Source organism: Neopelma chrysocephalum, unplaced genomic scaffold (assembly GCF_003984885.1).
Source record: "Neopelma chrysocephalum unplaced genomic scaffold, ASM398488v2 Primary Assembly neopelma1_209, whole genome shotgun sequence".
Lineage (NCBI taxonomy): Eukaryota > Metazoa > Chordata > Aves > Passeriformes > Pipridae > Neopelma > Neopelma chrysocephalum.
Genome location: NW_020897871.1, coordinates 1237842 through 1263031, shown reverse-complemented (window position 1 = coordinate 1263031; position 25190 = coordinate 1237842). Strand labels below are relative to the sequence as shown.

The following is a 25190-nucleotide window of genomic DNA, read 5'->3' as shown; positions in this document are numbered from 1 at the left end:
AAAACAAAAAGCAGAAGATCAGGAATTCACCCATTCTTCTATTTTTACAAAAAAACAGACCAACTGATATTTAAAACAGACGATATTAGTATTTTCTGTATGGTTCATGATTTAAAAGCAGAGCACTATGCATGTTATTACTCCGAATTTTAATTCTTTCAAGTTTTTGGTATTCAGACAGCAACAGCAGATGATTGAGGCCACATCTCAAGGATCGGACCACTTACATTTCTCCATCACGTTATTACTAAGCTGAAACATCACATTTCCATACTTTTCTCCTGTCCAGTAAAAAAAAGGATTATTTATCTCACAGATTCTGCTCCAAAACTAACAGGACTCCCCTCTTCCGCTACCATTGATTAAACATTACAAAAAGACAAATAGCTGACAAATCCACTTTTAACACCTCTCATAGCTGTTAAGGGACTACAAATGCAGATTTTTGCTGATGCTGCTTCTTCGAAATTAGAGCTTTTCCTTCAGAAACCTTCAGTTCCTCTTTTGCTGGACATCACAGACAACCTCTGACCACAAGCACAGTTGCTAAATCATACAAGCTATTCAGTTACTTAATTACACATTAATTTCTGCAGCTAAAGAATTCAGTGTATTAAACTGAGTTGCGGAACACCAAAGTCTAACCCTACCTCTGATTTTTAAGACCAACTCTTTGTGTCTATCAAATATCTGCCTCTTCTCTGAACCCACAGACATATTCATCCAATCATCAACCTGGCAGAAAGACAACCAAATCAATATTTTAATTTGCCGTAAAAGAAGAAACAAACATCCACGTGGAGAGACCACCCACATTCCCATGAGAAATTATCACAAAGTACTTCTTACCCTCCTCTCAACCCAATAAGGGAAAAGTCCTTCTGAAGAAGTCAAGTTCTAAATGAAAGTTTGCACTGGATTGGTTAAAAGAGACATCCAAAGAGTTGCCAAACCCTGATTAAAAATCCCCAAACTTCAAAAGCACTGAAAAACAACATGCATATAAAATACTGTTAAATTTATTTACAGAATGCAAAAGAAAAATCTGGGTTAACATGGTTGTGTTTCCCTCAACATAGCCAAGCAGGATTGCAGCAAGTATTGTCCCACAAACCAAAAAATGTTTCACTGGAGGAGTCCTGAAAGTCATAGGAAGGAATATTTTTAGTAGATGCATCACATACAGCTTTTTCATTATAAGGTAAATTTTTATCTAGTCTAAATTGGGGAAAAAACAAGATTTAGTCAGCCCTGCTGGCAATGGTATCTTAAGGTTATCCATAATGACTCCCAGCTTGCCCTGGTAAAGGATCATAACCCAGCATGACACTCTTCAAAGCAAGGAATTCCTTAAGGATACTTTCCCTGTGAGCAATTTCATGGTGCAGCTGTGAGCTTCTGTAAAAGACAATCACCAGTTCATTTCCTGAATATTCCAAAACTGACACTTCCAAGGCAGCAACAGTGTTCACAGCATCAGACTCTGCCAGGGCTCCCAGGCACGTTTTTTGTACACCAGCAGAGCTCAAGGGTTCAAAAGAAGTCGTGGCATCAGTGTCGTGGTGCTACAGAGAGAAGTCGGGAATGGGAGTCTGGAGCTTCCAGCCCTGCTCCTGACTCTCTGGGTAACGGGAAGCAGCCCCATACCACGACAGCAGAGCTCTGCTTCCTGCCCTTTGTATTTCCCATGTATTTGTACAGCACCAAGAACTACAGAAAACATTCACATTCTCGACACTGTGGCAGTGAAAAAATAATCACAAACTCCAGAAATAATGGCAGAACAATAAACACAAACCAGATTAACGATGGTGTACTACACTGTTCCATGGATTACACATAGGATTAGGGATGCCAAATAGTGAATACTAGCATGAACAAAAAATAGTTTACCACCAAAAGAGTCTATATGAGAATTACGGTTCAGTACATAAACATATTTTAGATGTCAAAAGAACTCTAAACATGCTCCAGGATGCCCTTATTAAACCAATTTGATTCCTTTCCACCCCTAAAGCAAACATTCCATAAACGAGAAGCAATACTGAAATATCTCTTAATACTGCTAAGACCTTTTCCATTTATTTCTTTGGTACAAGATTTGCTATTTTGGATATATATGTGCAAATAAAAATACAAAGAGCAAGCCACATGACAAGATTATGTTCTCCTGGAAATATTTCATCTTGTTCCAAGTAATATTTGCTATATAATATTTATCAGTCTTGCTACAAGCACTACAGTTCCTCCCACTTTTACTCAGAATTGTGAACTGGTGAATAGAAAATACTCAAGGACTGTGATATGATACTGCTTCTTCATTTCTGTGCCAAAATGCTGCCACTGTTCCCCATTTTTCTGAAGCAGATGCCAGGAAAACGTCAACCCCCCCTAAAAAGCAAATCTCAAATGAAACAGATCCTTGAGACTTTGTACTAACTGCATCATACAGCAAGTTCCATCCAATCCCTCACTTTCAGTCAGTCAAAAACCCCTGAGGCCCTGAAGTATTTTCAGTGCTGATGTGAGTGTTCCCACAGTAGGATTTTAAAACTTCTGCACACATTGATATTAAAACCTTTCTCAGGCTTACTGCCCATAATTTGCTATAAATTTACACAACAAACATTAGTAGTGTAGGTGGAAAGTCCTGGTGATGCTGGAAATATTTCATCATTAATATCTCTAACACACATAACATTCAAGTCTAATTTTACTATAAATACTGCTTGTTTTGTATTTAAAGACAATAAGTTTACAGAATTACTGTCCTCTTCAAGAGTGCTAAAAAATAATACATTGTTTTCACTTCTGCCTTGAAGTGATAAGTTTTTTAGGATCAGCTATCCAAAACAATTAATCAGTGCATATTTATTAATGATGAGGTGACAGCCAGCACAAAATTTCCACTTCTAACTATTGATACCAATGAAGAACAGTAAAAACTGACTTGTAGGTCTTGTCTACACAAGGATTTTATGACAAAGCAGATTAGGGCAGGGATTTTAAAGCACAGTAATTCTTCTGTACTAGAAATATCAACTGTATGGTCTAATTATTTGAAGTGCATTAAACAAAACCACATAAAAGAAACTGCTGCCAAACAATAACAGTGTTCACAGGCAAGAAGTGTGGAATAGCAATTCCACAATAGCAATCCCTACACGCAGGGATGACACATGTGGCTGATGCCACGTGTGCAAGAAGCATGGTTCGATCAAAGATATTTTTTTTTTATTCGTGTAGTTATCAGTTTTTCAAAACATAAATCAAGACTCAACAGGTAAGGATTTGGTACAAGGCATTAGGTTGCTAAGTACTTAGCCAGGACTTCAATGTGCCATTCATTAGCTGTTTCCAAACCTTTCATTTCCTTATGGACGTATATTTTCTCCTGTTTGCCAACAACAGATTTTTCACTATACTACCCTGAGAGAGTGAGAAATGACATATTTTTTCCTCATTCTTTCCCATATTCTTAAACTGGACTTAAATATTGGAGGAAAGTGTAAATGTTACTATAAAATCAACACAGGTGAGTACTCAGTGCTTACAACACATTCTGCAAGCACAACTCCTTCTTAGTGTTTTCCTTCACTACTTTCTCAATAACAAGATTATGCTTTTAAAACACTGTTTATAACTGAAAGACCAGTTCCCAAATCTCTTATTTTCACATGAGATAAATACAAAATGATAATCCTCCTTACTGTTTGAACACTTGCTTAAATCTTACCAGCTTTCACTGTGGTCTTCTAAAACCAGCCAACTTGAACCCTGAACATATGAGAAATCAGTATAACCCCAGTAAGAAGTACAGGAGAAGAAGAGAAATAAGAGTAATGAGTATCAAGCATCTCATTGTAAACTGGATTTTTGCAGTTTACAATAACCCACATTCAATAATGTTTATGGCCATGATAACATGCAAAAACCAGCAAACATGCACATCATACAGATGGTTACTTCATCTAAATCCCATTCCCGAAGTCCTGAAAAGAACCCAGAAAAACCTTACAGGTGCCACTTACAGATAAAATAGTTGCACATTACCTACTCCAGCACTGAACATCTGCTCATCAACAGCACAGGCTTCCTGTGGCCTTTCCTCCACTACTGACAAGTCAGAAACTAGTGACAAGTCTTTAAGATGTCTGGCTTATAATGACATCATTGTCTACCTTCTTTTGGTCAGCCTTTTTTTTTTTTAAGTACAGATCCACTGTACCATAACCTTAAATAGCTGTTTCCATCACAGTGGTAAGAGTTACAAACACAGAATTGCAGTAGTCATTTCTTCTCCCTAATATATCTTTTCCATGACACAGCAGTTAACCAAATGGGGTTCATAAATTTTTGTTGCTAATAAGTGCAGAATGATTTAAACTGGGAGCTGTTGAAATACAGTCTATAATACAGTTCATGAACTAAACCAGAGATGAGACTGAAAGCAACACCAAGTACTAATGTACCACTGAGGTTCAATCTCACTGACCCAGGTGCAGCTGTGAAAAAAACCAAACCAAAAAACATCAAGGTCATATTTGCTTAAGAAACCAATGACCATTCTGGGAAATCTGCATTGGCATGTCCTGGTTGCAGCTGGGATAGAGTTAATTGCCTCCCTAGTAGCTGGCCTAGTGCTGTGTTTTGGATTTAGTACGGGAATAATGTTATAGAATCGTAGAATCCCAGAATTGTTTGGGTTGGAAGGGAGTTAAAGCTCATCCAGTGCCACCCCCTGCCATGGGCAGGGACACCTTCCATTATCCCAGGTAGCTCCAAGCCCCATCCAACCTGGCCTTGGACACTTCCAGGGATGGGGCAGCCACAGCTTCTCTGGGCAACCTGTGCCAGGGCCTCCCCACCCTCACAGGGAGAAATTTCTTCCTAATATCCCACCTAAACCTACTCGCTGTCAGTGTGAAGCCATTCCCTTTCGTCCCGTCACTCCAGGCTCTTGTAAATAGTCTCTCTCCATCCTTCCTTTAGGCTGTGGGCTCCCTTCAGGTAAGAAGGGATAAATACAATGCTGACAACACACTCCTGGTTTAGTTGTTGCCCAGCAGCGCTCACCTGAAGTCAAGGACTTCACAGTGCTCCAGGCTCTGCCAGTGAGGAGGTGCACAAGAAGCCAGGAGGGAGCATGGCCAGGACAGCTGACCTGAACTGGCCAAAGACATATTCCAGAGCACAGAATGCTGTGCTCAGTGTAGAAACTGGGGGGAATTGGCCACTGATCACTGCCTGGGGACAGGCTCTGCATCGGTAGGAGGTGGTGAGCACCTGTATTGTGCAGCACTTGTCTTTCTTGGGTTTTATTTCTCTCTCTCTTTTTGTCGTCTCCCTTTTCATTACTGTAATTATAATATTTTATTTCAATCATTAAACTGTTCTTATCTCAATACACAGGTTTTACCTTCTACTCTGATTCTTCTCCCCATTCCAGCAGGGCAGGGGACATGTAAGTGAGCAGCTGGGTGGTACGTGGGTGTTGGCTGAGGTTAAGCCACAATAACATACATCTCCTTCATTTCTTTAAGTGCTGGGAAGTTTAAAAGCATGTTTTAAACAGTATGTGATTTGTCTATAAACAAAGATATATGTGTTCATACAACATATAAGACAAAGACATTTTAATATTACTTGACATTGCAGTGAGTGCCCACAGAGATAAGAGGATCCTTCACTTTATAAAAAAATTCTTCCTGAACTCCTGGACATGACTGGAATATTGGAAACTCTCTGTAAAACTCCGTGTGTCAGCCAAAGTGAATGGGGATACAGAAATACAGACAGGACCACTGCTAGAACTCCACAAGCAGCATGCCAGGCACTTCACTGGAAAGCTCAAGGATAATTTCTAATTTCAAGACTAAGACTAACTTCAAGCTGTTAGTATCCACTTTAACAAAGGGTGAAGTCTGGCTGGTGCCATTTCCACTAAAGCTGACACAAAAAAGTGTAACTTCAGGGACTGCTCTTTTCTTCCTCTCAGCAGCTCTTCTTACTACAGTTTTTTGGTGTGTGATTCACACAAGAGGACAAGCTCAGAGATAGCACAAGTTAGAAGCTGCAGAGTGGCATAAATCTAATTAAGTCTAAGTGGTAAGACTAAAGGAATGTAAATTAGAACCAGACACACATCAGCTTCCTCACATGCAAGTTGCACTGAATCAGACTTCCTCTGGATTCTCCAAATCCAGCGCAACATTCCTACCCCATGGAACTCAGATTCAAACTAGAGTGTCAGGGAATAGCTAACCAAAAAGAATGCATTTAAGCTTAAGAACATTGAGAATACATATTCATAATATATTATAAAATGTAGGCAAAGCAAAATAGGTTAAGCTTTTGACTTTTCTACAAATATATGTTAGTTTGCAAGAGAAATCCCCCAGGCCAAATTCACAGGTGAAACTATTTCCTCAAGGAGTTTCATTGCTGTTCATTTTACCAGCAATAGTCAATAACTGTGGCAATCAACTAAGTCATCTGTCTACAGTGAGACCAACAAAAACTTGGTAGTTATCCAGCAGCAAAGTGAACATGAAAGAACAGCAAAACCAACATTCATTATAAGGCTAAAAGCCAGTAACACAGGCTCATCAGGGTATGGAACCTTCATTTTATGGACTTCTGAAAGGATGACCTACTGCTTTCTTGACTATTTGAATACATACAAAAAATCTGGGACTTGTTATCCAAATATGCTGTATTTTTTTACTTCGTAATTACTCAAGTGAGTTGATTAACAACAGTGCATCAATTATTTTATTTACCATTCAGTACAATTGCTTTTCAAAAATACATGCAGAATAAAGGAACAAAGACCAAAAGAAGAAAAGCTGAATTCATCTTGAAAGGTGATTTTAGGCACAGAAGCTACACACAAAAGCAGTTTGAAATCCAAAATACCATTCTGCTAGTCAGCACCTCTTCACACTGATAGCCAAGATGCACACACTCCCTAAGTGCTTACACTACTCAGAAAAACCTGGCAAAGACATTTATCAGTAAGCATGCAGGTAACAATTTGTTCTACAAAGCAGCACTGCAGTTTGGCAGAACTGAAAACATTATTCTAACATTAGTTAACCCACCTGAAACTCTTATCATGAATATTAAAAGCAAAAATATTACCCAAATGATGGGCTGCCGCTGACATCACTATGTTAAAACCCTGTTATCACCTTTTACTGGCAGTGAAAGGAAAATGAAGTGCTCATTACTAATGAAAACAGTCTACCTGGTAGTTTTTATGAACTGAAATCTTTGCAACCCACTCGTGCCCCCACAGGCCTAACCAATACCATCAGGGAGGGCGAGTTCTCAAACTGGCCTTAGTCTGACATAGTTCCTTTACAACTTTTTGTCTACTCACAATGCAAATGCAATTGGGAAAAGAGGGGCACCTTCATGTGAATTGGTAAGTAATTTAAAATAACGGGAATGATTCTGTCTTGCACACTAACTGATTTAAATGCAACATATTGGGCTTGCACCTGAGGAAGACAACCTCTGAAAGGTTCTTGACATTTTTCTACACATCTTTGATTCAGTAAAATGCCAAGATTGATAGAGCCAACATCTAGGCTGACATAGAGTGCAAATGTAATTATCTGGATCCAGCAAAGCAGAGAGCTAAATTTCAGACTCACGTTTCTCATCATCGGCATGTACTAGAGATGCTGCTCTCGACAGCACATCCAATGGAGTCTCCATTCCTCCCTGGATCCTGCAAAATTCAGAACCAAAGTTACAGATAGGAAACTCAGAATCCTTAACATACCAAGTGCTCCATCACCTGTTCAGAACATACACACATCAGATTTTACAGAAGGAACGAAAAAGAGCATGACAGCAAAAAGAATCAAAAATCTAAGTTTCTGCTGTTCTTTTCATGTTATACCAGCACAGGACTTGTTAAAACTAAGTAATTGCTTAGTTTTGAAAACAAGGAAACACTGGAATTAGCTTTCCCACCAACTACTCGCCCAAACAAACCAGAAGACCAAATTCTCAAGTACTGAAGCTGATGACTGCTGCTCACAAATGTTGCAGCAGGGTTATCTACTACATGTTGTGCTTTTTTGTCCCACATGCTAGCCTTCCATCCCAATTAAGAGCTACTTGAGACAATATCCAAAGATGCAACTCATCTGCAGTGAAGGTGACAGCTGGCCTGGCTACCTGAGCACGAGACTGCTTTAGAGCCACAGGATTCAATAAACTCCATCTCCATCCTCTCTCCTATGTCCAGGGTAGAATCATTCAAAGTTTATAAGCCATTTACTAATGGACACATAGTTGAACTCTGGGTATGTGTATATACAACAACACAGACAGAGAACTGCAACCTGTATAATTACACACCTCAGTAGCTGCTCTTCCCCGGTTTTAGCCCCTTGCAACACATAATTCCCACACACAAAAAATTAATCCTACCACATTAAAAATGGACATTTCAACACCGTATCAAGCAACAGGCTCTTCCATAAAATCAGTGATTGCATTGCAGCTCCCATAAGCTTCTCAAAGCTTCACACAGATGGCTTCAAAACTAAAAAAGAAGTTCCCAATATGAAATTCCAAAAATATGAAAGGGAAATTAAGGAAGAGAATAACGTGCTGTCAAGTTGCTTTCATTAAAAGGCCAGCAACTTATATGTGTTTTTAAATAAGAAGGCAACAGCATAGGCAGAACTGTTAAGAAAAAAAATAGAGAAAGAAAATCTCGGAACAGCTAACAGTTTTGTTGGATTTTTTCCACCAAAAACTTAGCATGATCTTCTGTCATAAAAACTGTTTACTGTAACTTACTTTACAGTATAATCTTAAAAAAAAAAGAAGGTAGTGGCAACTACAGAAATCTCAAACACATGTATAACATGTACACAGACTTAACAACAAGCATATGTTTGGGAAGCAATTTCCTTGACTTTGCACTAAAACAATAAACTTCACTGTCCTCCCTCCCTCTTCCTAAATAACATCAAAGATTTTAATCAAAGGTTTTAAAGCATAAGAGAAAGGATTTTGAAGTATTTGTAAGTTTAAAAAATATATTTTTAAGTTTAAATAATTAAATCCAGTAATGTTTCCATAGAACTATACAAGAGAAAAACTTGAAATAACAAAGCATAGCATTTGAGGTTTAAAACGTGCACTTTCCCTCCCTGTCATCATCAGCTTTTGCTCAAGAACAGTATTTTAACTAAGCTTTAAGTCAATTAACTCTTTCATTTAAAGATAGTACCTGTGGGCAAGAGGTTTTAGAAAACAAGATCTGAGCTTCTTATTTTACTATTAAATATTTCTTCATACCTTGTCTGGCCACATTCTCCTCCAAACCAAAGCAAATATTTGGCAGAGCGTGTTTGCTGAAGAAGCCTTCAGCATCACTCCACTTTGATCCCTTAGATCTTGATGCTTAGTTTAGTTTCTTTCCTGCTTTTTGTTTTCTTGGACTTCAAAATAACACTTTATTTCTCCCCAGACTGTTGATTACTGACCCTCTTACACAAATTCCTCTAACAAAGTGAAAATTCAGTCGGAAAAATTACTAAAATATGTCTGATCAGGTGATGCAGCTACACCAAACTGAAGGCTAACTTGTGATTTAGTGCTAACTTTGTCTTAAATTTCAAAGACAGCAATGCAAACCCTTTTAGTCAACTCTTTATGAAAAGAAAAACAAAAAAACAAGCACCTCTTGATAAAGAACAACGCAAAGGATAGTAAAATGTCTTTTATTGACAAGAAATGGTCTTTTTTCTTTAAGTTTTTCAGTAAATTTCAAGTAATGGGAGTAGCAGATGCCCAAACTCTTTCCGGAACATGTCCCTAGTAAAAGAATTAGCTGGTGACAGAAATCCACACTGAGAGAAGGAAACAGGAACCAGGTCTTAATTCTATTCAGGAAATTAGACACTTCAAAAACAACTTCACTAAAAGTGGGCTCTATATAGTTTTGCATCTTTATATATTATTCAAGTCCATATCATGAGAGGGTTGCTGAGATGCTCCTCTAAAATTAAGGCCTTGTGCAGAATGCTGAGCTCATCTAAGAGCTGCTTTGTAGGGAGAGCTGCAAATCCCACAGTGCAATACCAAGTATTCTGTGATTTTTTTAAACACACTGAACACGTTCACAGTTATGAAAATTACCTTCAAGGAGATATAAACTTCCAGATTATTTTTCAAACAATATTAAATATCCCTCTATCTCTAAATTAGACTAACAAGCCAGTGATACCACTTCAATAAAGGTTGCCTATGAGAATGAGAGAGGAGGGATCTTCTCTTAGACTGCTCAAAGCTTAAAAACCTAATTTGATCTGGGCAAGGTCAGCAACTGATACAGCTTTGCCAGGGCTGCCTTCAGAGAACAGCCCAGCCATCCTCAGGAGGAGTCACGTTTCAGAAATAAAGACCAGGACACTTTCCAAGGTTCCAAAAAAAAATTTAAAAAATAAAAAAGCGAGTTAAAAAGCAGACTCCTGACAAAATCCAGCTAATTCTCTGCGTGACACAGAAACCTGTGTATGCAGAAGCCAGCCTGCATAAAATGTTGGACTTTCATGAGTATCCCCATCAAAAACCAACTCTATCTTATGTGTAAGTGCTGCTCTGCACTCTGATCTGGTAAGGGAAAACAACTGACCAGTGAAATACAAGAACACAATTGAACTTCCTCTGACTAAATCTGATTTAAACACTATGGAAACAGTTTCCCAAATATCTTACTTGTTACAATCCCTTAACTGTTAGATTTAAAGAGACATGAGCCAAAAGCACTTTTACAAACATTCAAGATATTTTTATCTACTGTAATTTCAAACATTAGTTTAATATCTTCCTCAGTCCTTTTATTTATCAGCTACTGCTCCCATTCAGCATGCCCTTACTCTGTCCTCTTACCCACACTGCAGTACAGAAACATTCTGGAAAGTAGTAAAGACACAGAATGTAAAAACAGAGGTACAATGCCTGAAAGACAAGTAAGTTACTAAACACTGATCCACCTTTAATTTTTTTATGCAGCACTTGAAACACGCAACACCCATTAATGTAACAAAACAGCACATTTTTTTCCCCTCTTCTTTTCACATTTTTGAAAATTCCAGGCACACACGGAATACTCTCAGCAAATGTCTGCTAACTTTTTTTTTCTTTAAGACTATGGAGAAATTAAAGCTTTTGAAAATGAAGATTTAAGTGATTTCATGGATTTATACAGCACCTTCCAAGCACCAGGAAAAGCATTAATGGAAAAATCCTAAAGCTGCTTGTTTGAAATTCAGTAAACAGCACCAACTCACTCAGCCTGAACAGAAAGACAATTATTTAATCCCACCAAAGATATATTCAGGGTACATCAGGAATGATTTGAAATAAAGAGAAAAACTTTACATTTGATTTTTTAAAAGGGGAAATAGCAAAGGGACAGAAAGAAAAGAGAAACATGAAAGATGATGTTTGGGCAGTACTCATTAAGGAGATATGATGTTTTTTGTCTAGGATGGACTTTACCTTGGAGCTGAAGTAACAAGTTAGATGATAGAAACAAGGACAAAGAATGATGAGAACAACAGACATGCTGGGCAAGTAAGAAAAAAAAAATCAGAAGAATTTTGACACAGTTTGGATATGAAAAGCCAAAGTGAAATCACAGCCATGACGATGACTGGATTCCAGGTCTGCCTGACAGAACAGCCACTGCAAACACCTTCCTAAGGAACACCTGAAAGAGTTCTCTCAAATGTGTCGAGTGTGAACTAGACAAGGAGAGAAAGGCTGAACCTTCTAATGATTGAGAGAAAAGTCTGGTACTTGAATTGCCATCTGGTGAAATTATAGAGATAACTTTTGAGGGAGAAAAGGAGGGTTAATAAACAAAGCCCATTGTAACAATGACAAAGTGATTCAAGAATGACAAGACACTCGAGAAACAATCAAGACTAAAGTGAACCAAGTGCAGATAAACACAAGTACAGGGAAAACAAGATTAATTGAAGAGTATGGTCAAAAGCAGCTCCTACCCAGGGAAATAGAGGCACAGTCCTGCCCAAATTCATAACCAGATGTACCTATAGAGAGAGACTCAGCTGATTTCCATGGGAGAGAGCAAAACTGAAGAGGAAATCCAGGCACAGCTTATCAGCACAACCAGTAAGTCCACAGAGGAAAAGAAGATAAAGCAGCAGTTTGATGCAAAATAGGTGAATACCTTTTATTTTTTATTATAGGAGACAGTAAATCAGATTTGCAACATGAATGAGAAAAATGACAAGCACAGTACGTGTCCCAAATAGACACAATAAATTCCTTCAACTGCACTTAGACCAAAGCTTCCACTTGTTGATACATAAATCCTGTGTTGAGACACCCATGTGAAATGTTAACTGCAAGTACTCAGTTTAGGTCATGACTACCGTTAGTACTGATCATCTCCTACATTTACAACCCATCGTCCTTAGAGTGAGTTCAGGCCAAGTATGGCCAAGGAATCTTCAAAATATCACTTTCTTTAAAAAAAAATAAAGTTATTTATTCTCTACTTTGGGGTTTTTAACTATGGTTGTTTTGCATGTGGAAAAAGTGTTCGAACAGGCAAATCTTCAGGCAGAAACAACAATTTAACTCATCACACAGAAAATTATAAGCTTAAAGCAGAGCTTCGGCATTTTACCTTGTGCCTTTTGTTGTCTTGTTGCATAAAAACTCCTTAACAAAGTAACATTCTACAAAGAAATCTATTAGCAATGGTGTTTGAATTAAAAGCTAACCTAAGAAATTAAAGGTAGAGAAGTCCAACCTGACCATGTCTTGTATCTATCTACAAGACCACTCAGTCCATCCTACATGTTACACACTGCTGCAAACACTTAACTACAGTAGATAGAACTGAAGCTCCCTTTTATAATAGAAAAGTTTCAAATGTTTCTGAGAACAAACAAATTAACTAATGCAATATGGAGATGCTGAGAAGGTTATCAGAGCTACATATATGTAAATAAGAACCTGACACTTTATTATGTGAATGCTCTTAATTAACATGCCCCCAAGAGTCTGTATAATGATTTTCTACCCTGTTTTAGCATCCTGCACCAAAACACCCCATTCTTGTTCCCCACAGTATGCTGGGGATGCTGGAGATCCAGCAACAACTGCTCCAGCCCAGTTATTTACTTAAAAAACGCAAACCCTGAGAATTGATTACTGCTGATTGCATCTGGGGAACACATAAGACAGCCTGACATTGCACTGCTACAGACTAAATAAAAAAATCTCTCTACAAATGGAATATACGACATACAGAGTCAAAAACCTTCCCAGCGCCCTTGGGACTCATTCTAGAAGGTTTCACCTCTGCTACTGATGTGACCCCGGGGATTTTCCCTGCAGGAAACGCACGCCGTGCGGGAGCCCACGTGTGAGCTGGGGACGGCAGGGACGCAGTGCCCGCTCGGTCCCGCTGCTCGGGACACCCGGGGTAGGGGCTCCTGGGGGGTATTTCCTCCCCGTTCCCGTTCGCTGGGACCTGCGGCACCTCGGGCACCTCCAGCCGGCGAAGCCGGTCCCTGCCGGGACAGCCCCGCTGCTCGGGCGGGCCCGGCCCCGCCGGCAGCGCTCGGAGCCCCCGCGGCCGCTCCGAGGTGGTTCCGCGGCCCCCCCGGGAGGCTCCGCTCCGCCCGCCCCGGGGAAAGTCCCGCAGCGCGGAGAACGCGCCGGGGCAGCCCCGTCCCGCCGACACGGCCGGGACAGCACCTGTGCCCGCCCCCGCCCGGCCGCTCCCCCCTCACTCACCGGCGCTCCGGGCGGCGGCGGGGCCGGGCGGCGGCAGGAGGAGCAGCGGCAGCGCGGCCGCGGCGCCCGCGGGCCGGGCCGGGCCGGGCCGGGAGTGGCGGGAAGGGGCGGCACTGGCGGCCCGGCAGCGGAGCGGAGCAGGCGCGGCGAGCCCGGCCCCGCTGGCCCCGCTCGCTCGCGGGCCCGGGGAGGAATCCCAGGAATGAGGGAATTCTGTGGCGAGCAGGTGGGGAGCACGGGGCGGTCCCATTGGCTGAGCCCGCTATGACGTCAGCGTAATTAGGGTAATGATGAGCTGACGTCACATCCTCGCAGGTAGGGAGCGCGCGCGCCAGGCCCCGCCCCGGGGAGGGGCTCGCGGGGCCGAGGTCGAAGGGCCACCGGTTCGAACCCCGAGAAAGCCGGGAACGCCACACCGAGGAACAAGAGAACAGGGAGTGGGGACAACGCCGCCGGTCTGTGCCTGCTTGACTCCGACCCTGCTTTAAAAAGCTTTTCTAAAACTACAGGCAAACAACACAAAGTTTCTCTTCACAAAGCACTTTTTTAAAAGCAGAAGTGCGCCACTGGCGTTTCAAATTGAAACACGCCGTCACTCAGCATCTCACAAACAGGCTGAGTAGCCACACGCACAAATGACGAGGAACAAGCGTTTCAGAGCCGGAGGTAACGTACTACAGCCGGGCTGAAGGATGGGGGGCTAACGTCCACGTATTCCACACAATTTGACGACAATTGGTCTGAACAGATCCGTCACTTTGTTTCCTGTTTACTGCTCGTACCGCAGCAGATTTTTACAGAATCCCTTCTTGCACTCGATGTGACTCATTCAGCCATCGGAGGAACTGCCAACAGTCAGACTTGTGTGAAACTAAAGCTGAGCCATCGCCACGGTCAACGAATCGCTCTCATACTCTTCCATCTGCAGAGCAGGAGCTCCCACGTGCAACTGCAAAAAGTCTGAATGTCTGCCAGGAGCCAGAACGATCCAGTCCCTCAAGCACTGGACTACTGGGAAAAGCAAGAAACACCTGTTCTCACCATCCCAGCACTCCCCGAACACCAGCACATCCTCAGTCCTTCCCATTGCCTTGCAGCAGCACTCATTCCAAGTTTGCCATTCCCAAGACTCAAGCAATTTAGGAGCACATTTTGCCTGTGCAAACAACATTTTGAGTAATGTTATCAAAAACAAACTGGTTTGGAACAGAGCCACTTTTCAGAAGCCAAACTAAGACTTTTCCAATGCACTCTGAAGAACTTGGGAATGCTGTTTGTGCAACAGGCATTTAATTTGCAGAAATTAAGTACAGAACAGTAATGGGAAAGTGCTGTACTGATCTTCTGGTGTCCACATGAACATCAGTTGTCATGCAGAGAAACAGGTCCAATAATTCTGCATTTTACCTTCACAAGGATCTGAGGGTGCTTTGGGCAGCTCTTGGAGTGCACTGCAAAGAGAAAGAATCCCAGAATATGCTGAGTTGGAAGGGACCCACAGGGATCATCCAGTCCAACCCCTGGCCCTGCACAGGCCCATCCCCAGCAGTCACCCCCTGTGCCCCAGAGGATCATCCAAACCCTCCTGGAGCTCTGGCAGCCTTGGGGCTGTGCCCACTGCCCTGGGGAGCCTGGTCAGTGCCCAAACAGCCTCTGGGGGAAGAACCTTTTCCTGAGATCCAACCTAACCCTGCCCTGACACAACTTCAAATCAACGTGAACCCCACAAAGAGCCTTAGGGCTGAAGATTTGTGGTGGAACCCAAAAAGAGCACAAGGCAACAGAAATGTCGTGTCTCAGTGGAATTCTGCTCATGGTATTTCTCCTATCCAGCTCCTCCTCCCCTCAATGTGACAGACACACACACTTATAATAAATGCATAAGTATATAAATGGCAGCACAATTGTATGTGTTTTCTCAAGGAAAAAAAAGTACCAAGGCACAGCAAGGTTTATTTTAGATCCTGAAACTGGGATTGGTGCATGAAATGGTGGAGGGAGCACAGCTCCCACATGTAGCCAGAGGTGCAGCCAAAGCAGCAGCCCGGCCAAGCGGTGTGGGAGGCTGCACGGAAGGGAACGGCCAGGGATGAACCCACACACCCTGTACTTGGATTCCTTGAAAGATTCAGATCCCATGAAGGGCCTGTGCTGTCCAGTTCCCATTTAAAAGTCTATCAAAATCATACAAGAATAGCTGACACTGAAGTATTTTCATATCCTTGCGTGGACAGGTCATGAGATATCCGGGCCACCAAAAGCTAGCCAAAAATGCATTCCAAACATTAAATGAAATCCAGATTTAGACTCCACACACTCAGAATACCTAATAGAAACATTTCAGTTGCTAAAAAACTGAAAGGCATATAGTCTCATAATAATCATAAACATAATTTTATACGTATTTTTAAACCTTTGTCTATGACATTTATACCAATATATGGTAATATTTATATTTTTTAAATTAATATTGTATTAATAGACTACTGAAAAATATTTTCATTACCAGCTAACAAGAACAGAATTTTGATGATCTAATATTTGGAAAAATACTAGTCATAATAATCTAAAACTTGAGAAAAAAAGATATCAGAAAAAAAAATGAAATATGGAAAACAAAGCCACAGGCACTGGGGGAAGATCTGAACTAGACATTGGTACACATCACGAGAATTAATTGCTGCAGAGTAATTACAAGACTTTTTAATATGCATCTTTAAGAAAAAAGTCTGCCGCTCCTGTTTATAACTGCTGGAGGGAATAGGTAGGAAGGGTTTCTTTGTTTAATGACACAGAGCTCCTGGGATGAGGAGGAGCTTGAAAAAGGAGAGGTCAAAACCAGCTTTTCATCCTTTGGATATTCTATTACAGCTCCCAGCAAAAGTTTTACAACAGGATATTTACTAAACATCTGAAGAGTCTGAGGAACATCAGCTTGCTGGGAACAGTGACCCTGTGCATTCCCGTACAGACACTGCTGGTGCAGACAGACAGACTTCCCCACTGAAGTGAGCTGTAAACACTTGTTAAAACCAAAAGAATGAAGTGCAAGTTGTCAAACACTGGAAATCTTTGAAAACAGCATAAGAAAACCTTGTTGAAGCTGCTGAGTTCAACACAGGCTAATGTTCAGCGAAGCCGCTCAAAAGGCAAATTCACAAACCAGTAAAGCAAAACCAGTCTTGGGTGAGGAACAGGATTTTGTTTTGCTTGGGTGTTAAAATTTGTTTTAGTTTTTGCATGTACTTTCTAATTGAATGATATCAAAGGCTCTTTGCTGACTCGGATACCAGCAAAAATATACTTTGCTGAAACCCAAAAAGTGATTGAGACAGCTGAGGGTTGCTAGCTGAACTAAAACAAAAGTAGTGCTTCAGCCTTGGGTAAGGCACCTAAGGTATGATGCAAATCCTGGGACAGACTCCAGTTGCTACTCCTGTTCCAAATGTGTATTAATCACCAAAAATTAGCCACATTCTCCATACAGTATGGCCACTGCAACAGAAGATTTAACCCCTGCGTGAGGGAGCCGGGATTATCACTGATGGTGCATCTCAGGTGCCGCAGGATCAATGTCTCCCAACTTCTCCTGCTGTGGATATGCTGCTCACACAGAGATTTGCCACATCCCCCAGGCCCACTGAACTCCTCAAACAATATGTTAGCACAGGGGCACAGAAAGACACCAGTATTTCACAAGCACCAAAAGCCACCAAGTCATTTCTAAGTATGTTTTGAGAGTTACCACTGTTTCACAAAGTGTTTCAACACTTTTTTCTTCTTTTTAGTATAGAAGAAGGAAAAGACCTGAAACCAGAGGGAGAAAACTGTATACTAGCAAGTGCAGTTGCAGTCTGCAGGGGGCTCTGATGGCCCAGTTCTACAGACCCTACTCAAACATTAATCTTGTAATTACTATTGAAATTAAGCCTGACATCTGTTCCATGACCAACCAAGAAAATAAAACATTTTCATCATACCAAGAGTTGGTTAAAAATGCCTTGGGCAAGTATCTCCCTCCATGTGGGTCCCAACAGCAATAGCCTCATTATTGTGAAAGTCTGCAGTGTTCACCAGCCACGGGTGCTCCATGTGCAAAGGGACTCCAGCCTGGTTTGATAAACTATTTTTGACTGATTTCAGCTTCTAAGAGTTGCAGCAGGGGGCACGTCTTGTGTGTTGCTTCAGTCAACAACACAAGCGTAGAGCTACAAAGAGATGGTTTCTTTTTCTTTAGGTGCCCATCTAAGGAAGTAATTTGCCAGCTGGTATCACTGCATGTAACAGAGGAATTTATGGAAGTTCTTCCAGTTTCTTACTGCAATCTCATTTAGTTTTTCGAACAGCAACAATACAACAGAGAGGAATGCATGAAGTTACCTTGAGTCTGAAGAGAAGCCCAAGGCATACTAAACTTTGCACAAAGATGATTAAGTTGGTGCCAAAAGCAAACTTTTCCCAAAGCTATCACAAAACACCATTACTTGTCAGCTTAGTAAGGCATGTCATTGCTTCACAATCTCTGTCAGTACAACTACAATGCATACTTCCATCTATCCACACATTCTTTTAATAAAACAGGTTGATTTTACACCAAATGACAGCAGCTTTTAAAATCATATCTCAAAACACATTTTATCACACACAAATTAAGCAGCCTCTGAAACAAACATCTTTTCTTCCATGTTAACACTCCTAAGCTCTGAATCTAAAACTCTTCCCTGCAAAAATCTGGGTTCATTTGCACTGCATCTCAAAGCTACCTTATATAAAAACACACTCAAAATCCAAAACACTGTGAAACATCAGATTTAAAAAGACACTTTAATTTTTTTTGAAGATAGTTTATTATTTCACTAGACCATAATGTGTTAAATTGCAGTAATTCCAGACAGACAAGTTGATCCAAACTGTAAGTTGATGGAGATGGTTATTTATTACCTGCTTCAAGACAAAGCTTGTCCTCTTCATAATTGTCTGCCTCATCATCCAAAGGCAGATTAAAAGAGACAGTATAATTTCAGTTGGAGCAGGGTCATAACAGCAGCATAATCTTCAAGCAAACAATGAGATACTTTCAGACTAAAACAGAAATATGAACACCACCAACTCTGTTCTTTCAGAACATTTAACCACAGGTACTTTTTGCTTGCTTTGTTCTAGAAAAGATTCCACCCTATGGAGGTTCCCATAAGATGAAGACAGTCAAGATAGCTGAGAAAAAAAAAAAAGTTAAAAATAAAGGAGTGTCGGATTAACAAATTAAAAGCAACCTTTGGTCACACCCACTGGTTTTAATTTGTCCAAGTTTTGTTAAACACTGATAAAAAGACCACAAATGGTTCACAGAGAGACTGAATGATGAGCTCAGTGTAAAAGAAAGGTCAGTATAACCGTGATACACAAATGTAGATAAATATTCAAAGCAACCTCTTTACTGTACACTTTTTTCTTGTGCAACAAACACATACATATAATAGATTTAACTCCCTATTAGATTTGTATCCTTTCACATAAGTCAAGAGGAACTTTAGTGCCACTGGGATCATTAAAATCATGGACTGGTTGCAATTCATAAGATGCAAACCTATTTTTCTGAGTTTCCACACTAACTTATGGTAAGCTACATAATTTCCATACATTTCCAGGCTATAAGGAAAGGTTCTTTAGTCACCTGAAATTCTTCTAAACCAGCAGTAGGTGACTGGATAAGAGTAACATGCCTGCCTAAAGGAACTGGGCACCAGGAGACTGTCTAGGCCCTTAGGAATATCCATGTGTCAGCTCAAAGATGTGTCATGGAATCACACCATATTGGTCAAAGGTTGCACTCAAGGATCCTGGAGGTCTTTTCCAACCTAAATGATTCTATGATTCTATAATACAAGTAACACATTTTCAATTTTATACTGAAAATTAGCCACAAATAAACTATAAACAAGGAACAGAGGAGACATTCTTTAAACAACAATAAGACAAGCAGAAAAAACCAGTACTTTAAAAGCACCTGTGCAAGTACAACCCTTAAATATAATCCACTTTAAAAATGTAAGAATTTAAAGCACAGTGACCATCTACTGTTGTCTGTACAAACTCACCTTCAAACTATGAAATTGCTGCTGACTCAGTCTTCTGCTTGGCAAGTCTAACCCTAGGATGCAGGCTCAAAGTTAACCAGGAGTGTGCAGAATGTGTACCATCTCCCCATCTAGGATTTATACCCCTACACCAGACTTGGGATGCAATGAGGGGAGAAAAAACAGAGAAAAAAAAAAGAAAAAAGAAATAGTCTAGAATTTATTGTGGAAATAATTTGGTTTTCAAAAGCCTTGCCCCAGGCTGTAATGCCACAGCACTGTGACAATATCATGAGACAGACATTGGGAGGCTGCTTTATGTCAGCTCTGCCCCCTGTCCTGCACCACTTTTCAAAACATTTTAAGGAGCCAAACTTCTTGGCTCTCACTGTTGTCTCGTACAAGGAATGAGCCAGACATTTCACCACTGCTAAGAGCAAGACAACTCGAGGACGGCAACATTAAAAGAACAAACCAAAATCACAAACAAAACCAAAAAAACCCCACTGAATGCCCCCCCTCCCCACCTTCATGCTTCAATACTAAGGTTTGGAGAAGCTTTGGCAGGAAGCAGAGATTAAAAAAATAATCCTCTGTGTGGGAGCAGAGCCTTTCAAATTCACCAAGTATTTCATAGAGCTAGATAGATTCCATGCAGAGAAGTAATACAAATTAATTAAATAAATGAGATATTTTACCATTTACTTGGCCTGTTTAACCAGTAGGGGAGGTATCTTAAACATCAGGCTCAAGTCTTTCAGAGCAGGTCTCACAGTACAACAAAAGCAAGTGAAGGAACCAAAAGACACAGTGTTATGACCACTTTTTGGTTTGTTTTGTTTTTAAAGACAGTCCCCTGTGGTTGCAAACTCCCAAGAATCAAATTCTATTCAAATTCAAAAGTAGGAAGAATCCTCTATAGCCATGACACTTGCATGAAGTTTCAGTCAGTTCAGAATATTGTCTTTACAGCTGCAATATCTTCAATTTCTCAGGAAAAAAATGTGCATAATCATCAAAATAACCACCCACCACTAATGAAAAGTTTGGGCAGAACGCTGAATTGTGAAGGCAAAAATGACATGAAAGTTCTACTAAAGATGTAACTAAAATATTTGCAGCTTTCATGAATAATTTCAGAATGTATATAGTCCGAAGCTTCCTGTTCATGTACTAAAATTTAACCCATTTCTTAACATCTCTGATTTAACCAGTCTGAGTAAGAGGCTAAAACATGCAAGAGTAAAGTGATTACTGCCTCTCCCTAAGGCAGTCATCAAGTTCAGGATCAGTTAGCAACTGTGATGTAAATTTTTATCTAAAAAAACAGGTAAATAAGGTCGCTGCAAAATTTTGTGAAACCACAGTATCAAAAGTGACAGAGCAGCTATTCACTCAAAAAATATGCCAGAAAATACCTATGTAGAGGTAATGTCTCTTCTTCCTGCAGCAGATAATACAAAGAAAATTCGTTTTCTACACAGAATATACGGCCAGCAGAACTGAATTTGAAAATGAAGAATACTTCGTCCTCTATCAACACCTTACCCATGAAAAACTATCAGACACACACTGACCTGGCATTCTGACCTTCAAAGCATATTTCAGTGTCAATTCTATTTTTAAATTAATTGCTGGGAAAAGGCATGAGTCACAACCCTGCTTGGATCCCCCTCCACTGGACACTCACCAAGGGCTCTGTTTATTCTGAAGTTTCCCAAGTCAGAACAGGATGTAGCATTACTACCTCAATGTGGAGAACAAGGACCTCACAATTCAGTTCCCTAAGCCACCCAGGAATACTGGCCTCTGTATCCATCTTTATCTTCCCAATTTTGCAAAGATTTTTGTTGCAAACATCAGGAATCTCTGGAATACTCCAAAGTGCATCCCTCTAACAGAAAGGGATCCCACTTGCTCAGCTGTGTGCTAACCTACAGGCACCTTGTTTATGATCAGGTTGCAGCTGTTACTCCCCATCTGTTGGTCCAATTCCCTCACACTGAAGGTCAATCAAATCTAAAGAGAAGCCTCCCTGAAGCACAGGTGAGAAATACAGGCTCTGCAGTTAAAACTAAGTCAGGTGTACTCAATATAGGTGGTATTTGAGGGGTACTACAGCCAACCAGCTGGAAAAGCTCACTGCTCAAACACTTGGAAAATGGGAAATGTGCAAGTGATAAAGAACACATCCCACAAATGCTGATGGAGGAGGTCAGCATCCTGTGTCCTACAGCTTTGTGCACTGCCCAAATCCAAAGTTTAGGAGCAGCCAAACATCCCACTGCTAGCCAAATGAGCTGCTCACAACAGTGGACAAGTTAACAAAGAAGTGGAAACCAGAATCTATGGTGATGTATCCAGTCAAATTTTGATTTCCCATTGTCAGCTACTTCATTCCCTCTGAAGCATGAGATAGTTCCGTACTTCACTGTGGGCACTGTGGGTCTCAGAGCCAGCCAGGCCCATGCTGCTGATTCGCCTACGGAAATCCTTAGTAGTTTGATTGGCTCCAGGCTCTTCATTACAAAGAAGCCTTTTAAGACATCAGAAATAAATCATCTGCCTGGTTGCCTTTAATGAAAGCACTGTTACACAGGAAAAAGAGGGAGGGAGTATGAAACAATATCCATGTGGGACAGCCAAACCAAAAAAGAGGGATGTCTGAAGAACAGAATGAAAGACTTGAGAATTAAGTCAAGAAGAGAAACAATAAAGCAGTATGGAAATGGAGCAGGAAGGTATAAACAGGAAAGTTACAAATGGAATGAAAAGCTAAAGTGACTATTTTTTGTGAAAGAGCAAACACCTCATTAGGACAAAGAGTTAGTAACATATTCCCATGTACCAACTTCCCATTCAACAATCACGAGTTACTTTAGTGCGTTACAGCTGTACAACCATAAGAAATCATTTCCACATACTGTTGAGGAACTTCAAAAGCAACTAACAAGTCTGAAATCAATCTCTCTTCTCTTAAAAGTCTCCCAGAGCAAGGCGTTGTAGCAACTGCCCCAAGTATTCTCTATTAACAATCGAGAGGAGCCCAGACTGAGCTGCTCAGGGCTATGATTCATTCATGGCACTCTGCCAAAAAAATAAATACGTTCAAGACCAACGGCCCCAAGGGGAAAGGTAGGCCACTTCTTAAAAGGCACAGAGATAAATGATTTACAGAACAGAATACAGTTGAAGATTTCAGCCTATATGGATGACGAGGAAGGACTTAAGATAAGTCTCACAAACATTTAGTGCACAGACTTAGATACTGGCAATATATCAACAGATGGAGTGAACTAGGAACTATTAAACTGGGATTTGCAAAACTCTCTCCAAAGAGCAAGAAGCGACCCATTATAGTGCTGTACACAAAGGAAGTTCATAAAGCCAAATCAAGATATGCAGGGGGTATCCAGCAATGTAAGACAAACATGGCCAGCTCATGTTACAGGCAAACTGCAGTAAAGTAACACCTGTGGAGGGGCAGAGCAATCCATGGCAGGACAAACAGTGTAAGGGCTGGGAGGGCCTGATGCCACACAGCATCTGCTGCACATAAAAATGGTTAATTAGCTGCCAGACAGCAAGCAGCACGTTACCTTTTTTTTTCCTAGGAGAACCTTATTTCTTGAATAAATGCCCTTGCTCAGCTAGCAAGGTGCAGGATGAAGACTGCTGTTTCACTGCAGGAATGAGGCCAACTCATTCTCACATCACAGACTTGTCTTTGCCTTCTAATGTTTTGAACCACCATTTCAGGAGCAAGCAGCTTCTGAAACACCAAACCCACTCTTAAATGTGTCTTACTTTAATATTCAGGACATTATCTTTGACTGTATTACTAAGGGTTTTCAAAGAAAGCTGCTCTTTCAAATGCTTCCCTAGAGTTACAACTGCATTTCATCATTAAAAAATTCCAGATTTAACTGCTGCTTATCCCCAAACTCACCAACAGTGTGGAACTGCAGAGAAGGAGAAACACTGAGCCTCTCAGGATACAAGATATCCCCATAAGATACTCTATTTAAAGTTCTGGTGCACACATATCTCCAAGGCATCCTCTCTCAACAGAAGGGAAAACAGCCACAACTTCAAGGTAACAAATAAAAATCACCAGAGTGAATGAGCTGTTAGAATCCAGCCTTTACTTATGTGGCAGCCGTATCCCAGGAGGGGGGCAGCCATGTCCAACTGTACTGTACAACTCTCTACATCACAGATTTGTACAATTTTTTTTACTCCTGTAGATTCAAGGCCAAGCTATATGTTGCCATTATCTCAAAAAGGAATTACATCCCTATTCAACAACAGTGCTAACCTATGCATTTTAAGTCAAGCATGTGATTAAATGCTCTGCTAATAGGAATTCTCAACCAGATGTTGAGCAATCTTATGACACATGATCCCTCTCAACCAGTGCTTGAAGCAGTTACAATTTATGATCCAGTGGTTTCCTATCCTGTGGTGCTGTTATTTAACCAGGTTAAAAAGCCCCACTCTCACCTTTTTGTGTTAAGAAAACAAAATAAAAGAGTGCACAGGTTTGTCAGGGTGGTTTTGTTCAATATTACTCCCCAGAATGCCTCATGATGTTTAAAACTTCACTACATTCCACCATTACAGGAGGAAGGAATGAGCTTATTAAAATCTAAGTGTCTAGTTTTGCCACTGCCTCTTTTTTTCTTAATTCGGTCATATTGCTTATTCTATGGAAAACTTTTAGCTCCATCTGTGCACCACAGATGTCCTTTTGTTTTCTGTCAGCCTCTAGATTTCTATGCAATGCCTAGTAAAGCCTGCATACTTGAGGGAATTATGGGAATCAGAAATGCAATAGTTACATTTTCATTTACGGACACAAAGAGGAAATAAATGAGGCAAAATCTGCAATAACATTTTAGATGTTAGCCTTAATTATCCGGTAATGTATTCAGTATATGGAATAGATTTCTAACAGTCCAGCATGCAGCAACTGGCACTTCTTAAAAACAAAAAACCAACTCCGTTTTTCTGCTTACAGTATTCATTTTCCAAAAGTTGACTAGAGGAACAGAATTCACACAGAAAATACAGGTTCATTAGGAATGATCTCTCTGAATTTGTCGAGGACAAATCCTCACCAGTGGTTGGCGTCCTCTTCTTCGGAAGGAGCGAAGGCTCTCTTAGACCCCTTCCCACACAGCCTTAAAAGAAAATGAACAAAACTACAAAAGATAAATACAATAAATACTTTTGCTAACTACTTATGCAGAGGGATATGTTTGAAATTGTCCCGTTTCCTACAAGGATAATTTATGTGCT

At 40.6% G+C, this 25190-nt stretch overlaps 2 protein-coding genes across 12 annotated transcripts in view; both read right to left on the bottom strand.

Annotated features, from left to right (window-relative positions):
- VGLL4 (vestigial like family member 4) overlaps positions 1-13846 on the bottom strand; it is an 83970-nt gene extending 70124 nt beyond the window's left edge. The window contains exons 1-2 of the mRNA XM_027703120.1: positions 13813-13846; positions 7662-7738 (exon numbers count right to left, since the gene is read on the bottom strand). Coding sequence (XP_027558921.1) covers positions 7662-7725 — 64 coding nt within the window. The 5' untranslated portion in view covers positions 7726-7738; positions 13813-13846. The remainder of the gene's footprint in view (positions 1-7661; positions 7739-13812) is intronic.
- A 4794-nt stretch (positions 13847-18640) lies between these two features.
- The window catches only part of TAMM41 (TAM41 mitochondrial translocator assembly and maintenance homolog), a 28425-nt gene continuing 21875 nt past the window's right edge, over positions 18641-25190 (bottom strand). For 6 of the 11 annotated variants that reach the window (XM_027703143.1, XM_027703142.1, XM_027703135.1 and 3 more), the window contains one exon: positions 24922-25072. Coding sequence is in view for 2 of the 11 variants with exons in the window: in XM_027703144.1 (XP_027558945.1) it covers positions 19918-20045 (128 nt within the window). In the remaining 9 variants the exon portion in view is untranslated. Of the gene's footprint in view, positions 19027-19910; positions 20046-24921; positions 25094-25190 lie in introns of those variants that run through there. The other 5 variants (XM_027703144.1, XM_027703141.1, XM_027703133.1 and 2 more) reach the window with 3 other exon arrangements.